Source organism: Phymastichus coffea, unplaced genomic scaffold, assembly GCF_024137745.1.
Source record: "Phymastichus coffea isolate CEN01 unplaced genomic scaffold, Cenicafe_Pcof_1.1 PCOF00019, whole genome shotgun sequence".
Classification (NCBI taxonomy): domain Eukaryota; kingdom Metazoa; phylum Arthropoda; class Insecta; order Hymenoptera; family Eulophidae; genus Phymastichus; species Phymastichus coffea.
The window spans coordinates 5,340,640-5,353,906 of NW_026706830.1; the positions used below are offsets into that span (position 1 = coordinate 5,340,640).

Here is a 13,267-nt window from a genome sequence, read left to right on the forward strand (position 1 = left end):
TTAAACAAAACTCTACGTAATATTAATAAAGAAAATAAAGCAGAATATGAAAAAGAAAAAAGATGAAAATTATATAATGACTGGAAACGATTATAATTTGCATAACTCAAAACAAAATGATGCAAAGATAATCTGTTATACACCTACCGAACAAATTGACGCTTTAACAACAGATAAATTAAACAATGACATAGTTTCATATGTAACGGAGAATTACGGTCAGCCCGTTGCTCTGCGTCGAGCTCTCGCCAATACCCGCGCGCCTTGTCAAGCTGAGAGTGTACGCTGGTTGAGCACACTCTCTTATTTGGCTTTTCTGTTTTGAGGTGCGACCTGCCATTTTAAGTTCAAGTGGAGTAGCGAGCAGATAACAAACAACAATCACAATAGACTACATCAACAACAATAAGAAGAATAGCCACATCAGAAGTCACATCAACACAACAATAACAACAACAGGGATCTCAACAATATCAACAGTAATTTCAACAGTAACAGCAACAGTGATTTCAACAACAGCAGCAGGGTGGACGAAGGTAGGCAGGGGAGCAAGAGTTAGGCGATCAGCCAGCTTGCCATAGGAAAGCCCGCACAGCGACAGCGAGTAGCACGGAGAAGGTCTGTGCCGTGTTATTTCTCTTTCTCTCTCTTTCTGTTTAAGGTGCCAGCTACGTTGCACGTAGTCTGGCAGCCTTGGCAGCTACGCGACCGTGAATATTATTGTCGCGTTTAGGATCTTTGTTTTCGTGGTATGTTGTTGTTTGATTAATCAGAGATCGGCTGCAGGTCTGCTCACCGATCCGTTGCGCGTTCGCGTAACATTGTGCCGTCGATTTACGATGATGTTTCTTATTAATAACATTTTTTTTTGTTTTGAATTATATCGAGATTAGATTGTAATTTTATTATTACTTTTGTTGTCATCCGACTCACTCCTGGTCCCGAATGATAATTTTTCTTACGTGCATTTAACGTGTTTGCTCGGCGCGTTATTTAGTCGCGGGGAACGTTCGCGCTTCCTCAATCCCCTTTTAAAATAAACAATTTGTTCGGAGAGCCGCGAGATACCCAGGCGGGAATGGCTGCTCATTCGTTACACATCAAACAATACGAAACAGAATACCGAAATTGGTAAAGAATCAGACGAAACATATTTCTCTTCAGAAGGACTTACGAGATCTGTAATGACTCGGTCAGAAGGGCGACGGACTCGCACCCAGTAGACTCAGGTTCGATTCCTAGTCTCTGTTGATTGATAGAAGCACCACTGAAAAAAGTTTCATATGCTTTGTTCTCAAACACATTGCAAATCTCCGTCGCTGATTAGCACTGATGGAGCATAAATAGAGCGACGTTAAATAAAAAAAGAATCCTTTAAAAATAGAACTTTCGTTAACCATATAAACATGACAATGACTAATGACAAAATAACAAAAACAAACGACGATCATATCGAAGATTATAATTATGAACAATTTATGTCCGTCTTAAAAGAGAATCTTGAAATAAAGTTCCCTTCCGAAAATAATATACTAGAAGAGACACAAACATACCAATATATTTCCTTCGATTTCGACAATTTTCCTGACAGTATTAACTTAATGGAAAGTACAAATTTCAATGTCAATGAAAATGAAATTTTTCATGCGGGCAGTATAAATTTTTTAGGAGAAGAACAAGAACAATCAGAAAATAATCAATTAAATCACAAAGAAAAAGTTTTAAAAAAATAGATTTAAAAGATCTACAAGGAAATGTCTATGAGAAAATGAAAAAATTAAAAGAAAAAATTGAAGATATATTTTGGATTGAAGGTGATAAATTAGGCACCGGTAACATAGAACAACATGAAATAAATTTAACTGACGATAAGCCATTTACGTAAAACAATTTCCATTGCCACCTAAACTATGAGATATCGGAATAGATGAAGTGAAAAGGCTCTCTCACAACGTAATTGGGAAATCGAAAAGTGCTTTTAACACTCCAACATAGGTAGTTAAGAAACGAGTTTGGCAAAAGGAAAAGTCAGATGGCGTTTAGTAATCGACTACAGAAAATTAAATGAAAAAACTGTTCCTGACTCATTCATAATTCCAAATATAACTAAAAGTTTGACCAATTGGGAAAAGCAAAATATTACCACGTTGTTGACCTAAAATCAAGTTTTTATCAAGTAAAAATGCACTCGAAAGACATTTTTAAAACTGCATTTAGTATACACCCTTTAAGGCGATTTGACTTCCTCGTTCTACCATTTGCCCTAATAAACTCACCTAGAATATTTCAAAGAGTACTTAATACAGTTTTAGGTGATTTAATTACCAATATATGTTTCGTCTTTATTGACTATATCATTATTTTCGGAGAAACAGTAGACGAAGTCAACGAACGCGTTTATAAAATAGCTCAAAACCTGAGAGAAGCTGTTTTAAAACTCAAACCTTAAAAATGCGATTACCTAAAAACAGAAGTATCTTTCTTAGGGCACATTATAAGTAAATCCGGTATCTAACCAGACAAAAAAAATACAAGCCGTTGAAGCTTTTCCGACACCGAAAGTAACAAAAAATGTAAGAGAATTCCTCGGACTTTGCAATTCTTATAGACGCTTTGTTCCGAACTTTGCTGAAATAACAAAACCGCTAACTATACGAGTACTTCTGTACAAAAATGTAAAATTTTTCTGGAAAGTAGAACAACAACAAGCATAGGATAAACTAAAGAAATTACTATGCGAAGCTTCCATTTTACAATATCCACAATTCGACAAGCCTTATATTGTTAGAACAGATGCGTCAAACTACACTCTAGGTAAGGTGCTCTCTCAAGAAGAATTAGGTTACGACAGACCCATCGCTTATGCATTCAGACTTTTAAGCAACACAGAACAAAATTATATGACTTATGAAAGAGAAGCCCTTGTAATAATCTTCGCGATCAAAACATTCCAAACCTACTTATTTGATAACAAATTTACTGTAGTAACTGATCAGAACCCTCTACTCCTATTAAAGTCAGCTGATAATAATAACAGAGTGCAAAAATGGCGATTAAAATTAGTCGATTACGACTTTGACATAATTTACCGCCCGGGTAAAGAAAACGGCCCAGCTGATTGTTTATAGAGGAACCCTTGTTTATAGAAGCAAAAACATACGTCACGTCGCGGGCACAGAAAGCAAAATTAAAAGACGAAATAATACCAACGCAAATATTAAGAAACAACGATAAAATAAAAATTATGAATAACACAAAAATTCAAAAAAATAATTAAAAAAAATGAACACGTAAACTCAGCAGTACCAGTAATACTCAAAACAGAAAGAATGAACTCATCAACAAAGACAGGATTACTAACACTTACTGTAATAGCGAAAATATCATTTATAGTGAAAATTCAATACAATTTCCAAACGATAACATTATTCACATAATCTCTGAGAAACATAAAGAATTAAATGAAAACACGAATAATATACTAATAAAAAATAATCTAAAAATCAATCAAATCTTGTCTATAAATAAAATAAAAACAATAAATTATAGAAAAAAGAAAATATTTATTTTATGTTTAAATACTGCTACATCAGCAGAAATAAAAAAAGCAAAGTTTAATCAAGCTGTTTGGAAATTTGAACACCTTTTAATACAAAATAACATTTCGACAGTAAGCATTTAAAAAAATATCAACATAATAAACATGGTGGTCGGAAATAGAAAACATATTCAAAACAACTTTCAAAGGAAGTAATGTTAAAATCATCGTTTGCATAAATTATATCAAATATGTGCATCATTTAGATCAGAAAAACGAATTTTTTTAAATATATCACTTCTAAACTCAAAGGTCATTCAGGAATTAAACGAACTTACAATAAAATTAAAGAGAAATATTGCTGGGAAAATCTAAAGAAAGACATAAAAAGAAGAATTTCAATGTGCCAGGAATGTCAAAGAAATAAATTAAAACGAAAACCAGCGAGACGAATGATGACTTTGACCGACACACCTTTCAAACCGTTTGATAAAGTCACCGTGGATATAATGGAACCGTTCGAGATTACAAAAAATAATAATCGATATATACTTACAATTCAAGACCAACTCTCAAAATTTATCACTCTAAGAGCATTAAAAGATCAAACCGCAAAAACAATAAGCGAAGGTTTTATAAAAAAATTCATTTGCATTTTCTGAACACCATAAGTAGTATTAACAGATAAGGCTCAAAACTTTAAAAGTAAATAGCAAAAAGATTTCAATTCGAAAAGATTGAAACAACATCATTCTCCCCACAATCCAACGGCTCTATGGAGAGGGCAAAGCATCCTCTCTGTGAATATATCAAACAATTCATATCAAAATAATGTGAATGGGACGAACTCTTAGAATTAGCACAATTTAATTATAATACCATCATTCACACTGGTTACAACTTCATGAACTTATTTTTTGCCTTTCCAGCCAAACTACCATCCAGCGTACCTCTAAAAAATCCAAACAATTACCAACCTTTAATGAATACTTAGAGAACTTAATAAAAAATATGAACGAACTATCACACATGGCTAGGGAAAATTTGATAATTTCAAAACAAAAATCAAAACAATACTATGACGGATTTATAAATCCTATAGAATTCAAATTCAGAGACAAAGTCTGGTTCATGAAAGAACCAAACCCGGGAAAATTAAAAAAAAATAAATATGTAGGACCTTTTGAAATATTAAAAGTAACAGAAAAGGGCAGCGATGTAATTAACGGTAAAGGAAAACCAAAAGCAGTTCATGCGAATAAATTAAGTTTAGTTAAACTGTGACAAAAGTAGATTGTTGCCTATTTCTCGTCGGTCCCTTTGCCTTCCCCCTTTGCCCTTGGCGAGGCTCAGTGGTCAGTATTAGGCGCACTTTTCTATGCGCCTAATATTGTACTTGTTTTTCAGCCGCCATAAATTACCAGGCCCGGCTAAGATAGCCTAAAGAGAGCGAGAGAGAGCGTTGCAGAAGAACCAACGTAAGAAGACGTTGCAGTTTAAGAAAGAGAGAATGAGAGAGAACTAGAAAAGAGAGAGAGAGAGAGAAAGAGAGAAAGAGCGCTCGCGTGAGCGCACGCTAAGCGGTTATTAGGCAGGCGGGCAACGCGCGATCAATTAGCGCTTTGTCGCACGCCGCCGAAAAATGGGCTAAGTAGGGATAGTTTGGAGAGAGCGAGAGAGTATTGCATGGCGTCAGTCAGTCATTCATTCTACGTCAGCAAATAATCGGGGTCAGTCCAACAAGGAATTAGTTCGCGCTGTCACCATCTGCCCAAAACCAAATCGAAAGAGCAAACATCAGTATCAGCCAAGCCATAAAACCATTCTTTAGAAAGCAAGACCTGACTTTGGGACAAACGAGGTAACAACAACCTTTCGAATGACGGATACCCACCAGCGTGAACGGGGATGACCGAAACGCAATGGGGAGACGTACCTCGGTATGTCGAAACGATGGACCTGTGAGTCGTGGGAGAAATCTCTTAATACAGGTACGCAGGGTGGGATGTTTTTCGAACGCGAGCCCAGGAGGGGAGGCTTAGTTAGTTGATCGTCTTAGGAATTTCCTTTGGCTGTCCTGGCTGAGACTCTCTTCTGACATCCCAATTTGGGTTGGCCTCTGCGGGGTAGTGGTACCAGGTCAAGCAAATCTCGTAAGATTTGTACACTGCGTGCTTCCGACGCAGTAGACGTTGGGGCAACTAGAGTCCCGTCGCGCCCAAACCGAGGGTCAAACCTTTAGTTCCGCTCTCCTTGAGCGTTGAACCTTGAAAAGATCGGTACTCCTCTCGAGGAGGTCGCCGCCTTAGATGAAAAAGGTTCCGCCTCGCTGTGTGCGTCAGGGATGTCGCAGCAAACTTGACTTCCGGATCTCCAAAATGTTTGAAAGCGAAGGAGTGAAAGACAGTGGGCTATGCCAACCTGATTGGTGCCCAGCGAGAAGGGTGGTAATGTTTGATTACGCTGTGCCACCCTCAAATCGGAAAAGTGTGACAACACACAAACACTAACTGTCACCATCTGCCATTGTTTCCTGGAAGAAGAGGTTGGCTGCCTTTCATCCCGAGAAGCTCCACGCCCTGGCCTTCGTCAGAGCGCGCACCAGCTGCAGCAGCGACAACGACAAGAGGTCGGACAGATGGCCTGCACCAATTTACCACCTACGCTATCAAGAGATCATCGAGGAGAAAGACAAAGATCAGGTTATCTCTCTCTCAGTTATTCTCTATCTCGCAGTGATCTGATCTTTGCATTAGAATAAGTTGCATTACTGTTAAGATGTTTTAAATTTTTGATTAGTTTCATGTTGTAGACATTCGAATTAGGTATTCATAGTTGATTAGTTCAAGCGCGTGATTGTTTGAATTATAAGTTAATAAAAGGTTTGTGATTTGGTATAAATAAAATTGGTTATTTTCTTGCTTACTCTTCCGATTGCATCTAGAGCGAAAGCGACTTCTCTTACCTTCCCCTTTTAAATTAGGTAGCAGTGCATCAAAATTGTTACATGATATCCCTTATGGGGAAGGATGCAAATCGGTAGAAAAGGCGAATGCCGGTTAAATTAATAAATTATGGTATATTAATCGTAAACCAACGGCAAAAATTCGTGCTCGTTGCGCTTGTTCCGCGAAGGAATTTAGTTGTTTCTGGAAAGTTCGAGTTTCCTTGTAACGTTTTTTTATCAAGGAATCGGGTAACAGTATGTGCGCCGCTTAGAGTTTTTGTTTTGTTTTGGTTTTAAGTTGCCGGAATTTTCTTCATAGTGTTTTCTTTTGTGTGCCTTATTTACGATATTTTGAACGGTTTTCTTTCTTAGGCTTAAACAAGGCGACCTTTCACCGGTTCAAAACTTAGAAACAATTTTAAATAAGGTATTTAGAAGTGCCGGGTGCAATAGCTCGTGGTCGAGGTACGTGTTATAGTTCGCATACGAAATAATTTTTTTTTTCCAAACGGAAAATGTCGCTAGCCTGTAGAGACAGGATTATTATGAGCAGAATATTACGCGACAAGCACACGAAAAACCTTAAACGCGAAATTGACTTAGCAGAACCGGCCATAGATTTGTAACCGCCGATATAACCGAGTGATTTCACGCTTGGTCGGATCCCAGATTTGCCTCATAACGACCCGCGTGAAGCAGCAGAGGACATCGCGCGATGCGCAAACTTCGGCGACGAGTCCGCAATGGCCGCTACGCCCTTGGCGGCTAAATTACCTCGTGAACAAGAGTAGGCAACGCAGGTATCAAGCGTCGCCGATCCGCGCAGGCAAGCCCAGTCGCCGGTGCTGCCGATAACGAAAACAAGCTGCCGTCAGTGGCCCAGCTGCCGTCGGCTAGCACGAACATACGTCCGCGCAAGCTGAAACGCCGAAACCAAAGCGAAAGCAGCACCGGAACACTAAGCCAAATATGGGTGGCCCTTACTGCAGTACCGCGTTGGATTTATAGGCCCGAGGTTAACCAGAGTATCACGGATGCTGCGAATGCAGTTTTTAGGGTTGAGAGTGAGGCGGTGCACAGGACAACGACTCAGGCCGAGCAGCAGGCTTCATTGCCGCCTCAGGACAAGTCGCTCGGCGATCGCGTGGCGCTAAACGTGCTAGTGGTTGCGACTGAGCTACCGGCTCACGCGAACGCACCAAACGATAGAACAGGTAGTACGTTCCTCTACGCCGATTCAGATAGATCGGCGAGCACGAAGTATCACGCGCCAAGGGTAAGTTCTTGGGTTGAAAACTGGGAGCGTGAGGTATGGCACGGTGATCGTTTAAAGACTTCAGGTTTACCTGAAATGACGAAAAATTTTGAGTATGGTATTCTATGGTAATTCACCCGTAGAATTCAAAAATAAATGTCCCGAAATCGCATTTGCTCCCCTTTCAAAGAAATATTCAAAAATATCATTTTTTCTTATTTTTGATCAAAAATTGTACATTTGACAGAGGAAAATGAAGTACACTACTTAATTTTGATACAAATAGTAAACATTTTTATTATTCTCGTACAATTCAGTGTTTTATAAATGAAACGAAGAAAATTCTACAACAGCATCTTTCAATCTTTGAGGGTAGGACAAGTCACTTATCAAATTTATTTTCCTTTTCTCCCAAAATCGCAAAAATTCTCTGTGTGCAGATTCGCCAGCTTGTTCTGACCATAGTCCTAAACCTTCTCAATGTTCGAAAAATGTTAAACAATCTTTAAGATGCTCAAACAAAACATGTAGTTTCAAAGTGATCGAGACATCTGTTGCCATTACTGCGTTTGCTAGTTCTTTAAGTAATTTGTCTAGCTCATTTATATTCCCAATTTTTCTTGTAGAAAAGCAAAAATCGACTACTTTATTCATGGCCTTGAATGCACTTACGTAAGGTATCAAAAGAAATTTACCTACATCTCTATAAATATTAGGATCCAGTAATTCATCGGGTTCTTTTAGTAATTTTCTGCATGCATTACCTTCAAAAACTTCACCGTGATAATTTTTGGATACTAATTTCAGTTACATTGGCCAGAGTAGTGCTCTTTCTCGACCAAGTAGCGGTACTAGATCGTCCCAAAAAAGTTGGTTGACAAACCCTTGCAGAATATGTAGCTCAGGTATAATGCATTTTTCCAGTATACATAAATCATTTTCCTCTACAAACAGTGGCTCATTTACTGTACTGTGGCAATCTTTTGAGAATTTAGTTTTACAACCTAAAGTAGTAACATATTTCTTTCTATCTCTTTTCAAATCTCCATATGTTTTCAGAGCATAACGTTTGTCTCTATCAGTATTATTAATTCTTTCTTTATTGGCTCTCATGTCTGATAAACTAATAAAACAATAAGGACACGGAAATGTAGCTGTCGCTGTTTTTGGCCATTTACTATCAATAATACTTTGAAATCTGATGTGAATTTGAACGAAATATCATTTATTTTTATCAAATCAAAAAGAATTTTAATATTTGCATGTGATTCTTTTATCTCTGGCCCAATACAAACTATTATCAACTTTTTAACACTAGTCTAGTTATTGATGGGATTTATTTCATTATAAACTACTTTTCTTCTTTTTTCTAATGCAGGATCTGTAGATACACCAGATATCACGGACATGCAAATTTTAAAAAAGCCTTGCCCACCATCAGCCATAATCTTAACACGGTAATCACCGATAATATTGCGCTTTTCTACTACATGCTTTAATAATTCTTCAGCATTTGCAAAAACTACAGGCAATTTAGTTTTATCATTATTTTTTCCAGTTTCAAACTCTAAAACCTCACTTTTATATAAATCTTTCAACAACTTCGATCATTCACTTACATGCATTGCATAATTTGCCGGTATAGCTTTTCTCCCTACAGATTTACGAATCAAGCCAGTCATTTTTTTCATGTGATTGTTGGACACACCTGTGGTAGTTTGAAATTCATCTAAGCTTGCAGCAGTAAATATGTTTCTAGGCTGATTTATTTTAGGGTTGAGGCATATTTCGATGGGCTTTCCTAAAGTATGAAGCTCTACTGTCTTATGTGCACTTGTATTTCCTTTTTTGTCAATTTTGTTTTTTATTATTTTAGAAGCAATTTGCTCTTGATTTTTATCTGACAGCTTATCTACTAAATTTATGAGATTTTTACATACAGCTGATGATGAAGTAGTACAAACGTGATTTTTACCTTTGCCTATCTTTTTCAAACACATTTTACATAATTGAATTACTTTTTGAGATTTAGATGTAGAATTCTTACATTTTTTAAGCTGTGTTACTTTTGACTTACATGAGCCATACAAACCATTTGATTCGTTTATCTTGTTTCGTTTATCTCGTTTATCCAGTATTTCTTTCTTTCTTAATTTTGCATGATCAGTACACTTAGCAGTTACGCAGATGTAACAATTACAGTTACCATTCACAGAAGATGTTTGAGCTCGAGTATCTTTCGCAAAGACTATATCATTATATTTTGGTCTTTGTGAAATTTGTCTTTGAAAATTTCCTTTTTTTCGCTCTTGAAGTGCAAGACGACATGAGATACAAATACTCAGGGGAAATCTTGCATCACTTAGATCATAATTTTTATCACAATACTCTCTTACTAATTTTTCAACATTGTCATTAATTAAAAAACTATTCACAGTTTTGTTTCGAAAAACAATTTTTTGCCCACAAGGGCCACACACTTTTTTTCTATTATCTTCATGATTGTATTTATTCACAGGCATAATTTCAATAAAAAAAGTAAATAAGTCACCGACGAAAATGCTTTTTAAGCCGTCTTAACTACACAGCGAAACAGCGAGCAATGTAAACATAAACACAGCCGATCCCAGAGATAGATAACTAGGAGTATTTATTTTATATACGGTGATTGAATATGTTGGTATTTAATGTATAACCAATATATTAACAAATATGGTACCTTAAAAATTTTCTAAATTTCCTGCAAACGTTCTTTTAACAATATTAATCAAATATTACAATGTAATAAAAATGTTTACTATTTGCATCAAAATTAAGGAGTGTACTTCATTTTCCCATGTCGAATGTACAATTTTTGATCAAAAATAAGAAAAAATGATATTTTTGAATATTTCTTTGAAAGGGGAGCAAATGCGATTTCGGGACATTTATTTTTGGATTCTACGGATCAATTACCATAGAATACCATACTCAAAACTTTTCATCATTTCAGGTAAACCTAAAGTCTTTAAACGATCACCGTGACGGGTAGCTACTAGAGATGAAACGCGAATATCAACTCCGCTCGGTGAAGGTTCGATTATAAACAAAAAAAGTATAGTTAGTATGAGGCGGCCTAAACGAAAACAAGCGAGGCGGATAGAAAATATTAGTGGAAGCGATACAAGTTCGGGCTTATCAGATACTGATAGTTGCGACACTAATAAGGTTAAAACGCCTCGGAAAACTAGGCTAATTAAAGCGGAAAGGCCGAGGAAAGAGAGTGCTCCTCCGAGAATCAAGTATATAAATGGTATATCTGCAGACGGAGTAAGCGCGCTCAATGCCTGGTCTCTCCATTTTTCCGGTAAAGACAGTACCAATGCGCTAAGTTTTCTATCTATTGCCAGCTACCTTTGTTTAATTCCTTTTTTGCCGGTAATATGTATTGCGTGTTTCGTTTAGTTATAAGTGTGCGGTAGCCAGGCGATCACTTGCCGGCTACTTTACGAGTTTCTTTGTATTAGAATAAGTCGCGTTACTGTTAAGATGTTTCAAATTTTTGATTAGTTTCATGTTGTAGACATTCGAATTAGGTATTCATAGTTGATTAGTTCAAGCGCGCGATTGTTTGAATTATAAGTTAATAAAAGGTTTGTGATTTGGTATAAATAAAATTGATTTATTTTCCCGCCTACTCTTTCGATTGCATCTAGAGCAAAAGCGCCTCTCTTACCTTCCCCTTTGAAAATAGGTAGCAGCGCGTCAAAGCTATTACAAAACAAATAGATTAATATTTTTTTTATTCTAGTAAACATAATGGTACGAGATTCATTATTTATATTAATACTAATCACTCTCCTCCAATCAAGCAAAGGACTTATGGGGTTCCACTGCAGCTCAACAAATCCGGCCATCACAACTTACTTCCTTGTGGACGCTGGAGAATGTGATTTCCACAAAATAAAAATAAATGCAACACAATCTACAATAGAAGTAATATAAAAAACCGAATTTAGGTCAATAAAAATTATCCAATGTAAAATAGTAATACATCATACAGCTTTCCACTGTGGCATGTTTAGCCATTTAGGTCCAACAGAAAACGCACTTCAAGAATACATCTACGATATATCACACGATGATTGTAATAACATCCACCAAACGGGTATTTTCACATATGATAATGTATATATTATAGCGGGATTAAAAATTAACTCTACGAAAATCTCAAGATTAAATTTAGCAAGAAATATTGAGGGAAAATGTTGTTTAAGTGCGGTGTATGCTGACAATTCCGAAACATGGAGTAATGTTTTCTTACAGGATTTTATAAAAATAACGCTATGGGATAATACACAGCGGTTAGGTTAGAAAGTGATAAAATAACGTTAAATTCGGGTAAAGTATACAAATTTTCAGACCGACATTATATTGATATGGAAAAAGGTTACACTTTCTGACCGTTATTACCACACGAAGACTATTTTATAAATCAAGACAAAATTTTATATAGGGGTCCGGTCACTAAAATAACCTCACCCAATGAAGAAACAATATTTAGCATAAGCACAAAAGAAATATCTTTTGCATTATTAACTAGAGGGAATATAAGTTTTTGTAATAGATTTCTGACAAAAACCGAACACCCAAAACTTCTTACGAGGTGTCTTCAAAAAGTAAGGTGACTTTGTATTTTTAAGAAAAAATATTTATTTATTTATCAATATTTATGTTGTCCCCTCCAAAGTAACCCCCCTCAGATACAATACACTTATGCCAACGGTTTTTCCAATCCTCAAAGCACTTCTCATAAGCACTTTTCGGTATAGCCTTAAGCTCTTTCAGCGATGCAGTCTTTATCTCTTCAATCGTTGCAAATCTCCGTCCCTTCATAGGTCTCTTTAGTTTTGGGAACAAGAAAAAGTCACATGGGGCCAAATTCGGTGAATATGGTGGCTGAGGCATGATTGTGGTGTTGTTTTTGGCCAAAAAATCTCTCACAAGCAATTATGAGTGAGCAGGGGCATTATCGTGATGCAAAAGCCATGAATTGTTTTTCCACAATTATGGGCGTTTTCTTCGTATTGCTTCTCGTAAACGGCGCATAACTTCCAGATAATACTGTTTATTGATCGTACGTCCGGTAAGAACTCCTGATGCACCACGCCATGGTAATCGAAGAAAACGGTGAGCAAAACTTTGATATTTGATCGAACTTGGCGTGCTTTTTTTGGTCTTGACTCATCTGGGCTCTTCCATTGGGACGATTGGACTTTGGTTTCGATATCATAACTATGATTCATCACCAGTTATGACACTTTTGAGTAAATCTGGGTCGTCGTTGACGTCATTCAACAGTTCTTGAGCGATGCTCATGCGACGGTTTTTTTGGTCAAAATTTAGCAATTTCGGAACAAACTTCGCTGACACACGTCTCATGCCCAAAACGTTAGAAAAAATTTCATGGCACGAGCCAAGCGATATACCAACATCCTGAGCAACTTCTCTGATAGTGATTCGACGATTTTCGAGAACAATTTTCTTC

At 36.8% G+C, this 13,267-nt stretch overlaps 1 protein-coding gene across 1 annotated transcript in view; it reads left to right on the plus strand.

The window, feature by feature from the left end:
- Positions 1–7,872, plus strand: part of LOC131675344 (disintegrin and metalloproteinase domain-containing protein 11) — a 2,271,363-nt gene extending 2,263,491 nt beyond the window's left edge. Inside the window, exon 20 of the mRNA XM_058954276.1 lies at positions 7,272–7,872. Within this exon, the coding sequence (XP_058810259.1) occupies positions 7,272–7,872 (601 nt within the window). The remainder of the gene's footprint in view (positions 1–7,271) is intronic.
- Positions 7,873–13,267: the final 5,395 nt, after the last annotated feature.